At 33.8% G+C, this 11,587-nt stretch overlaps 1 protein-coding gene across 1 annotated transcript; it reads left to right on the top strand.

Annotated features, from left to right (window-relative positions):
• Positions 1-5,954: 5,954 nt before the first annotated feature.
• LOC142224560 (uncharacterized) lies at positions 5,955-11,234 on the top strand. Its single transcript, XM_075294346.1, has 3 exons — positions 5,955-6,839; positions 7,245-8,537; positions 11,082-11,234. The coding sequence occupies exons 1-3, from the start codon at positions 5,955-5,957 to the stop codon at positions 11,232-11,234; spliced, it is 2,331 nt and encodes a 776-aa protein (XP_075150461.1).
• The last annotated feature ends 353 nt before the right edge of the window (positions 11,235-11,587 follow it).

Here is an 11,587-nt window from a genome sequence, read left to right as displayed (position 1 = left end):
ATAAATATACATGTGTAAATAAAAAAAAGTGTTCGGTCGGAGCAGGGATTGAACCCCCGACCCTTTGCATGCAAGGCAGACATGCTAACCACTGCTCCACGTGGCAAACAAATGTATGTTTCTGTTAAATAATGTTATGTTTGCATGGGCTCGTGGGCGCTGCAAACTATGCTATATAAATGTAACTTATAACGATAATTATCTACTGGTGACTATAACAGCTACGTAGCCCAGTGGATAGTGTGTTGGCTTACAAACTGTATGGTCCTCGGTTCGATTCTCCGTGCAGGCGAAAGGTAAAATTTAAAAAATTTATAAAAGTGAATAATTTCTTCAACATTATTTGTATTACAGAAAAAGGTGTCAAGAACTAAAATATTTCGTGGAAGTGAAAATTACGAGTATGTTAGGGAATGAGCACAATCGTCTTAGGGAAAAATTCTTCCAAGCATATAATATTTTTGGCTTAAAATGCTTCCAAACATATAATATGTTCACATAAAACAAACATATTAATGTTTCGGCAGTATCCAATAATATATGTGCTTCCTGCAAAATATGTTTGGAACATATGTTAAAGGAGCGATTTTTTTTTTGAGGGTGCAGTCAATTGGAGGAAAATCCCATTGAAAATGGGTCTAAAATATGAAACAGTCTACCATATTTCCCCAACTCTGGTGTACGTATATATGGGAGCTATATACAATCTGAACCAATTTTAACTAAATTTGACATGCATAGTTAGAATAATAATTCTGCTATCTATGCGAAATTGCACGTAAATGGGAGTATAACTTTGGCCCACCTGGTCATATGAGTGCAAATCGGACGGGAGATATATATGGGAGCCATATCTAAATCTGAACCGATTTCAACCAAATTTGCCACAATTACCTATACTACTAAACGTACTCCTTGTGCGAAATTTGAAGCAAATCACGGCAAAACCCTGGATTTTGAGGCCATATAAGTTCAAATCGGACGAAATATATATATGGGAGCTATAACTAAATCTGAATCGATTTTGACCATATTTGGCACATACAATAGTATCGATAAAAGTACCGCTTGTGCAAAATTTGAAGTAAGTCAGGGCAAAACTCTGGCTTTTGAGACCATATAAGTCCAAATCGGGCGAAAGATATATATGTGAGCTATATCTAAATCTGAACCGATTTCAATCAAATTTACCAAGCATTGGTAGAATGTCAATGCTACCCTCTGTGCAAAATTTCACGAAGATCGGTAGTAAACCTTGGCCTCTGTGGTCATATGAGTCTAAATCGGACGAAAGATATATATGGGAGCTATATCTAAATCTGAACCGATTTGGCTGATATTTTGCAAGATTTTCCAGATTCATAAAATATTTGGATGTACGGTATTTCAAGAAAATTGGTTGATAAACACGCTAACTATGACCACATCGGGGATAAATATATATGGCAGCTATATCTAAATCTGAACCGATTTTTTCCAAAACCAATAGCGATTGTCTCTGTCCCAAGAAACGGCCCTATGCCAAATTTGAGGACGATCGGACTTAAATTGCGAGCTGTACTTTGTGCACAAAATCGACTCAGAATTTAATTCCAAGCCGATCGGTATACTAAAAGATGGGTCTATGACCACTATTTCTTGGCGTTACATACAAATGCACAAACTTATTATACCCTGTACCATAGTAGTGGTGAAGGGTATAAAAATCGATTTAACGGCTTTAACACATTTTCAATTATTAACCATTAAATGCGCACTGTTTCTTTTAAGTTACAACCAGAAACGTTTAAAAATTTAAAATTTCTTACGTTTTAAAATTCTACCGAATTCTATCAAATCAAGTATGTTGCGTTTACAGTATCATAACGCTATTTTTAAAAATATGTTTTATGGAAAATTTGTAGTACTTCTAAGTAATCTGCAGTCAAACTTCAAAGTCAAATTTTTACCAAAATTTCGAAAAAGTATAAAGTTAAATAATATTTACCTGAAAAGAAAGTAATATTGATAAAAAACTATGTAGTGTAAAAATATATCTATTCTCTACTTAAGTCAAATTGTTTATTTGTAAATAAAAGCTTAGTTTAATGCGCACTGTATTTTTAGGATAAAACCACTATTAAAAAGAAAAAAAATGCAAGTAAGGAAAGTCTAAAGTCGGACGGGGCCGACTATATTATAGCCTGTACCACTTTGTAGATCCACATTTTCGATACCATATCAAATCCGTCAAATGCGGTCGTGCTATATACACGCGGAGAAGAAACATGATTGTCGCAATCATATTCGAAGAGCAAAATAATATGATAGGAGCTATTTTTGCGGCGACCACGTAACATTTTCACCTGCAACCATGTTGGTTCGGTGAACATGGTTCTAAGAAAAATAAAATTGTCCTCATCTAAAATGTTATTATATTGATAAAAAGAATTTTGTTTCCATTAAAAGGCAATGGTCAAGATCTAAAATGTTATGGTATTCGTCAAAGATGTTTTTCTTCCAGTTAAAAGAACATGGTCACAATCTAAAATGTTTTGATCTTTATGAAAAAACTTTTTTCGTCGTCGAAAAACGGACACCACTTGAGAAAAGAAAACACAAAATTAACTTTATTTATTTGTTTTTATTTATTTATAAACTACTTCTGAATAAACACAGTAATTCAGTATTCTCCGTCCATTCCAAGAAACAATCAACACACGACTGACGCGCAAAATGAAAATCGTGTGTACCTGCTCAATGTTTTTATAAAATTCTTTTCGCTGCAAAAAATTAAATGGACACAAAACAATGTACATGGTCTTTATGGTCATGTAATGGTTCTAGACATGTCTATATGTAACCTATAAAAATACTTTTTTCTCTGCAAAAAAGTAAAAAAATTGAATGGTCAGGTACATGATTTTCCCGACCATGTAATGGTCTCAAATTCTATCATTTAAGTAATAGAACATGTTTGCGACATTTGAAAACCATTTAAACGCTTATTGCCAGCATATATTTTTTCCCGCTCGAACATTATTTTTACAAATACAATATACATGGTTTTCGCGACAATTACCTTCTCTAGATAAGCATTAAATGGATGCGGCAACCATGTCCAAACATGTTTTTTCTGTGCGTGTATAAAGGTTTTTGTTCCCATATATATATTTAAATCGGCATCGATCTGGACAAAATTTGATAGACTTCTATAGAATTTGTAGACTTAAAATTTATTTTGACTAATGCCCTGGAAGCTATATCTAAATCTGAACCGATTTCAAGCAAATTTGGCATGCATAGTAACAATGTTAATTCTACTCCCTATGCAGAATTTTATTTAAATCGGATTTCAAATTTGACCTCTGTGGTCATATGAGTGTATATCGGACGAAAGATATATATGGGAGCTATATCTAAATCTGAACCGACTTCAATCAAATTTAGCACACTTGAAGATACTATTTAATGTACTCCGCGTGCAAAATTTCAAGCAAATCAGGGTAAAACTTTGGCTTCTGGGGCCATAAAAGTCTATATCGGGCGAATGATATGTATGTGGGCTATATCTATATCTGAACCGATTTCAACCAAATTTAGCACACTTGGCGATACTACTAATTGTACACTTTGTGCAAAATTTCAAGCAAATCACGGTAAAATTCTGGCTGCTGGGGCGATATAAGTCCATCTCGAGGAAGCTAAATCTAAATCTAAACCGGTTTCTTCCAAAATCAATAGGGTTCTATTCTGATCCAAAACCGAAACTTGTGCCAAATTTGAAGTCGATTGAACTAAAACTGCGGCCTAGACTTTGATCACAAAAATGTGATCACAGACAGACGGACATAGCTATATCGACTCAGGGACTGATCCTGAGCAATGGTGTTGCAAACATATGCTCTAACTTATAATACCCTGGGTGGCGCATTTTTTTTTTTTGAAAAAATGTGGCATCTTCTTCATTCTTTTTTTAACATTTTGTATATTAAATGTTTGTCTGCCCAGGGCTTCAATAATTTCTTTGGGTCACTTTTTCGATAATATTCGACATTTATTCATATCGGCATTTATTTATACCGTTACAGCGGCCCACACCATTACCATTGGCGGCGCTTAAGTTCTGGTGGCAAATCGAAGGTGAACATTTTCAGCTGATCTCTTTGACAAGTAAACCCGATCATTTTGTTTGTTCACAAACAGCTTAATTTGGAATGGATTCTCATCGGAGATAAACAAATTCGCTAACTGGCCATTTCGTGAAAGGCAAGTAAATCTTTGGCTTTTTCCAGTCTAACATTTTTTGGTGAGCTCTTGCACTTTTTGGAACTTCAGTGGCTTTAGTCCAAGTTTATTTTTCAATATATGTATGTTGCATCCACTTCATCAACCGTGTTTTTTTACTTAAAAAAAAAAAACAAAAATTCAAAATTCGGTTACCATCTGTGATAGCAACATAAGTTTTACTGTGATATTAATTTAAGTTAATTATTTTTATATGTTTCATGTCGTGATGTACTAGTATCGTATTAATGGACGTATGCTTTTGCAAATGTAATTGACAATAAATTGAATATTCAATAAAAAAGTTATCCCTGAAGAAAAGTTGGGTGGAAATAAGGGAATAATTCAGCATTTGTTTTATTCGCATTTAAAAATGAAATTTTACATGGTGATCATATGTTCTTAAGTGGGAGAAAAACATTTTCGTCGAAGGCCATGATCACCATGAGTATGTTTTTTATACCCACCACCATAGAATGGTGACGGGGGTACAATAAGTTTGTCATTCCGTTTGTAACACATCCAGTTGTGTATAAAATGCAGCCGCATAGTTATATGTGTTCAAAATGCTTTAAAACTATTCAAATGAACTGTGAAATAGTTTGCCTTGTTTGTAAAAGAAAATTTCATAAACTTTGTGCAAATGTTGATAATGATAAAGTTATTTCTGCTCTTGCAGAATTTGATAATATAGTATACAATTGTGACAATTGTCTGCATGCGTCAAGTGATTTGTTGAAAAAAATAAGCCTTATGTCTTATGACTTACAAGAAATGAAACGCATGTTATCTAAGTTTATTAATAATAACTTGGATAACAATACTTCAGTGGCTCAGTTATCTGAGAAAACCTGTTTGGATCGTAATAGTATGTTATCCAATAGTTCTCCTCCGCTCTCGCTGAGAGTAAGTAATGAATTGAGTTTATCTCCTAATCTAAATGGAGTTACTCTTGCTGCTGATAAAGCTTTGAGTTTTGTTGAGACTACAACAAGGGAAGAGAATTATGTTATCTCTAATGTTGGGTCCAATGATGTTGTTGCTGCTGCTGCTGATGTGCCTATGACTGTTGAGACTACAACAAGGGAAGAGAATTATGTTATCTCTAATGTTGGGTCCAATGATGTTGTTGCTGCTGATGTGACTATGACAGAGAATGTGAGAATGCCTTATAACAGAGAAGCTATTGAAGATTATGCTGTAGATAATATGCAACTTGGAAATGTTGTTCCTGTATCTAAGGTTGATAAGCTCCCATCTGTTTTAAATGATGCTTTGCCTGTGAATGTAACGAAGAGACGTAATAGAAATATTGGCGTTGTTGTTGGTGATAATACTAATTGTGAGCTTGATGTAGTAGTTAAGAGAAGATGGGTACACTTGTCTGCATTTAAATCGACTGTAACGGAGAATGATATAATTGAATATGTAGCTAAATATTTGAAAATAGATAAAAGTAATTTGTCTTGCTATAAGTTGGTTAAAAAAGATGTGTCTATTAATGATTTAAAATTTATCAATTTTAAACTTGGAATCTCCCCAGTCTATTATTCTGATTTGTTTAAGCCACAACTGTGGACAACAAATGTTAAAGTTAGGCCTTTTAAGGATTTTCGTGCAAAAAAGTCATCAAAGGATGTAATCTGAGATGTAACTCGTTAAGTATTTATTATCATAATGTCTCCGGAATGAGAACTAAATCATCTTTGTTTAGTTGTTTCACATCGCAATGTGATTTTGATATTTATGTTATAATTGAAACTTGGTTGACAAGTGAATTTTATGATAATGAGTTTTTTAATCCTAACTTGTTTACTGTTTATAGAAAAGATAGAGATAGTGTAACTACTGGATGTAGTAGAGGAGGTGGTGTATTGATAGCGGTAAGAAAATATATCACTTCCAAGCTTGTTCCTTTAGAAGATGGGAATTTAATTTTTGACCAATTGTCAGTTATTGTTGATACATTGAATGGACGATTATTTATTTGTGCTTCTTACATTCCTCCTAACTCTTCTGAAACTTTATATCGAGGCCATGTTCAAAACTTTTTACATTTTACTGATTGTATGCTAGATTCTGATAGATGCTGTTACGTAGGAGATTTTAATTTGAGTTCTGTGGTTTGGTCTAAGGCTTATGATGCTGAGTACTATATGCCGTCTAATGTCAATAAGGACTATGAAATTTACTTTTTAGATTCTCTATTCAGTCTGGATGTGCATCAGATAAACGGTGTGTTCAATAAATTATTGAAGATGCTGGATTTGATATTTGTGAGTGCTGATTTGGTCAGTTCAGTTTTGGAATGTGTTTTTCCACTTGCTCCACCTAATAATCATCACATGGCATTAAATTTGCTGATAGATTTCTATCAATATGTACCTGTGCAAGAGAGTCGTGATAGAGGTTACAATTTTGATAATTGTGATTTCCATATGCTAAACAGAATTTTTGAAACTGTGGATTGGGTTTCTATATTGGACAGTAATATTGTTGCTATTTGTTATGAGACTTTTCTTGGTATTGTCAATAATATTTTGTTGGACAATGTTCCTAGAGCTAAGCCTAGGGTGCATAGGCTCCCTTGGTACACCAGAGGTTTGAAAAGGTTAAAGAATCTTAGAAATAAATATTATAATAAATTTAAGTCTAGTAATGCTCAAGGCGATAAGGAAATGTATCACCATTATAGTAGAGAATTTAATTTTTTGAACAAATTTTTATATAACCAGTATATTTTGGGTTATAATGATTCTATTAAAAGTAATCCAAAACGGTTTTGGTCTTTTATAAAGTCGAAAAGAGGTATTTCATCTATTCCTGCTACTGTTGCCTTCGACGGCGTGTCTTCTAATTCGATGTATGAATCGGCGGAACTTTTCAGAAAATTTTTCATGTCGAACTTCAATGAAAATTTGATAACATTCGATGAAGCTAATTTTACTGATATTTCTTCTTGTGATAATCTTTCTAAGATTTGTATTGATGATAATGATGTCCTGGCGGCTATTGATAAACTTTCAATATCTTTTCGTAATGATGTTGATGGACTTTCATCGTTTCTACTAAGGAAATGCTCAAGATCTTTAATATTGCCCTTAAAGATTATTTTTTCTAAATCATTGAAGTCTGGTTTTTTCTTGCAGAAATGGAAGTATACTATTGTAGTTCCTGTTTATAAATCGGGTCAGAAGAGTAATGTAACAAACTATAGACCTATATCTAAATTATCTAATGTTGCCAAACTAATAGAACATATTGTTAATGATAAATTGTTATTTATGCTTAGGGCTTACATAAGTCCTGCACAACATGGATTCTTCCATGGTAGGTCAACAGTTACTAATTTGGCGGTTTTCACACAGTTTTGCATTTCGAATTTTGAAAAAGGGCGTCAAATTGATGCGATATATACTGATTTTGCTAAGGCTTTTGATAAAGTTCCTCATAATCTCCTATTACATAAATTATCTAAAATTGGTTTTCAATATGAATTGTTGTGTTGGTTAAGGTCTTATTTGTCATCCCGAATGTGTGTTGTAGACTGTGAAGGTTGCTATTCCCAGTCTTATGTTCTGAAGTCTGGAATACCACAGGGAAGTGTCCTTGGGCCGTTACTTTTTAATATTTATATTAATGATGTCTCTAGTTGTTTTCTCCATTCCAATTATCTATTGTACGCAGATGATTTAAAAATTTTTAGTTGCATAAGGAACTCTGTTGATGTAATTAAATTGCAGGAGGATCTAGATAGATTGTCTTTCTGGACATTGGTTAATGGGCTTCCACTTAATCTTAAAAAATGCCAGAAATTAGTATTTCATAGATGTAGGGATGTTGTTATATCTGATTATACTATATGTAGCCAATTGTTAGAATCTGTGAATGGAAAATTGGATTTAGGAGTTGTTTTTGATTCTAAATTGAATTTTTCGGATCACTTGAATTATATTATTCCTAGAGCGTATTCTAGTCTATATTTTATTCGAAGGAATGCTGATGAGTTTGCTGACCCGTATACCAAGAAGATCTTGTATTGTGCTTATGTTCGTTCTAAGTTAGAGTACTGTTCATTTGTTTGGAGCCCTAATGCTTTGAAGCATATTAATCGCATTGAAAGTGTACAGAAGAAATTCGTCAAATTTGCTTTGAAATCCCTTAATTTTTCACATCCAATGCCATCGTATGTGAGTAGATGTGCATTGATTTCGTTGCAGTCTTTGCGCTCTCGTAGAGAGATTGATTCGTTGGTATTCTTGCAAGGAATTGTAAGTTCTTCTATTGATTGTCCAGAACTTTTGCATCTTATTAATTTCAATACGCCACCTCGTTCTCTTCGGTACTATTACCCTTTTCATATAAATACACATTCTACTTCTTATGCTACAAATGAGCCATTAACTAAGGCAATGAGACTTTTTAATACTTATAACGAGTTCTTGGATTTTACTTTTACTAAGTATAAATTGAAACATTTGTTATACTCCCTAATACATTAAAGGTTATTGTATTTACATTTTTTTTATTATTTATTATTTACTATTATTTTAATGAAATATTATGCGTAGTCTGTAAGGGTTATGTAATCCATAGACATAAATAAATAAATGAAAATATCGATTTCCGACTATATATTCTTGATCAGGGAGAAATTCTAAGACGATATAACGATGTCCGTCTGTCTGTCTGGCTGTCTGTTGTAATCACTCTACAGTCTTCAATAATGAAGCAATCGTGCTGAAATTTTGCACAAACTCGTCTTTGGTCTGCAGGCAGGTCAAGTTCGAAGATGGGCTATATCGGTCCAGGTTTTAATAGTCTCCATATAAACCGACCTCCCGATTTGGGGTCTTGGGCTTATAGAAATCGTAGTTTTTATCCAATTTGCCTGAAATTTGAAATCTAGAGGTATTTTATGACCATAAAGAGGTGTGCCGAAAATCCATGTTTTGGTATAGCTCCCATATATACTGATCTCCCGATTTTACTTCTTGGGCTTATAGAAACCGCAGTTTTTATTCAATTTACCAGAAATTGGAAATCTAGAGGTATTCTAGAACCGTAAAGAGGTGTGGCAAAAATTGTGAGTATCGGTCCATATTTTGGTATAGCCCCCATATAGACCGATCTCCCGATTTTACTTCTTGGGCTTATAGAAGCCGCAGTTTTTATCCAATTTACCTGAAATTGGAAATCGAGAGGTACTTTAGAACCGTAAAGAGGTGTGCCAAAAATGGTGAGCATCGGTCCATGTTTTGGTATGGTCCCCATATAAACCGACCTCCCGATTTCGGTCCTTGGGCTTATAGAAACCGCAGTTTTTATCCAATTTACCTGAAATTGGAAATCGAGAGGTACTTTAGAACCGTAAAGAGGTGTGCCAAAAATGGTCGATGTTTTGATATGGTTCCCATATAAACCGAACTCCCGATTTGGGGTCTTGGGCTTATAGAAACCGTAGTTTTTATCCAATTTGTCTGAAATTGGAAGTCTAGAGGTATTTTCGAGCCATAAAGAGGGGTGCAGAAAATGGTGAGTATCGGTCCATATTTTAGTATAGCCTCCATAAGAACGATCTCCCAACTTAACTCCTTGGGTTTCTAAAAACCGTAGTTTTTATCCGATTTGCCTGAAATTGTAAATATTCTGGTATTTTAGGCTCACAAAGACGTGTATCTGATTAAGTTTTTATCAGTCCATTTGGTAATGCCTCCATATAGACCGATTTTACTTCTTGAGGGTACACTAAAAAAAAAGTGACTTCTCTATTTCACTAAAGCCAATTTAACTTTATTTTAGTTCATGGAATTATTATGTTTGGAGAAAGTTTCCTTTACTCTAATAATTTTTTGTGTACGTTAGTTAAATTAACTAAAACCGAGAAAAAAAATATACTCAAATGAAGCATAAAGATTAACTAAATTCGTGTCTTCTACAAAATAGTTCAGAATTTCTTTAAATTTGTAAATTTTACCAAAAATGCGTCCATCGTGAACTTCGTATGTCACTAAAGACATTCTTGCAATTTTGAACTCGAAGTTTTTCCTTCCAACTACAAAATTTTCTTTAACAAGTGAAAAAACGTAGTTATGTCTAATAAATTTTCTTGAATTTGTCGAAAAATATTTACTTATTTTTATGACATCGGCGTGATGCCAACGTTTGATCATCAAAATTGCTTGAAACTCAATATAAAATTTCCAGATTTTACTTCTCGGGTGAAAATCTACAGATTTAAGATTTCAAATCAAGACGTTATTTTATAATTTTCTTGCACACTTACAAGAGATGTTAATGTATCCTCTAAAACTCTAACAAAACATGGTTCTTATAAATCCAGAATCGGATATAGTCCTCATAGGTGAAATCTTTAAATTTATCTTCGGGAACTACACTGGTTGAACTGCTCTGCTTGATCTGTCCTCAAGCTCTCCTGAAATTTCAAAGGAAACCCTAATATTTGGTTCATGGGGGCCGGCCGAACTTACTGCTGTATATACTTGTTTTTTTTTTTTAATTCGTCAAAATTTCTTTCCATCCATATCTAGGATCCTACATGACAACCACGATATTTTTATTAGCACTATATTCACGGGGCGAACATGGTAGCGCTTAAAATTTTATACGTCCACCACAAAAAGCTTCAAAGCTTGCGTTCGTACGGAATAACTGCGAAATCTTGGTTTTAAGCTTTTTCGAACCCTCATTAAGGAAATCTGGAATTTTTGAGCGGAAAAATAGGCCTGATATTCGTGTACTAAGCAATAATCGTGAAAACCATGTTTCTTTTCTGCGAGTGTCTGTACAACCAGGGGCCCTACTATTTCCAACAAATGCGAGAGCTCATTTTCATAAAATTTAGTATAGATCTTATGAATAAACGCCACCATCACACAGAGAGCTTTACTGATTTTTCTAATACCCCCAATATGCTTAAGCTCCCCCATTCGAAGGAAGAGTTATAAGTTCCATGATTTTTCCTCTGATTGTTGCTATTGATGTCGTGAGTAAATATTTATGTCCAACTAATTGCCAACACGTGACCTATCAGCATGTGAACATTTTAAAATCAAATGTTATGTCATCATCGTCATGTTTGGCCACTTCGTCCCTTTGCATGTTGTCATCATAATCTTAATCATCAGGTTCATTATTGGGCATACCAGAATATTCTCAATAAAAATCAAAGTGTTATTGTCCTCAAAACACACTTCGTCTGTCCTTCTAGTCCTTTTAATTCTACCCCCAGTGCGTGCTCTTAACTTTTCTTCTCACCGTAGAAACACAATAATAATAACAACAAGTTTAACGCTTGAAC

This window comes from Haematobia irritans, chromosome 2, assembly GCF_050003625.1.
Source record: "Haematobia irritans isolate KBUSLIRL chromosome 2, ASM5000362v1, whole genome shotgun sequence".
NCBI lineage: Eukaryota > Metazoa > Arthropoda > Insecta > Diptera > Muscidae > Haematobia > Haematobia irritans.
Note: the sequence above shows the minus strand (reverse complement) of the source record. Positions and strands in the feature narration are given on the sequence as shown.

Excerpts from the sequence above, each read along its gene's own strand:
- LOC142224560 (XM_075294346.1), top strand. The coding sequence starts at position 5,955 with ATGAGAACTAAATCATCTTTGTTTAGTTGTTTCACATCGCAATGTGAT. Across the intron at positions 6,840-7,244 it reads TTCCTAGAGCTAAGCCTAGG|ATTTGTATTGATGATAATGA; the intron begins GTGCATAGGCTC and ends AATCTTTCTAAG. Across the intron at positions 8,538-11,081 it reads TGGTATTCTTGCAAGGAATT|GGGCCCTACTATTTCCAACA; the intron begins GTAAGTTCTTCT and ends CTGTACAACCAG.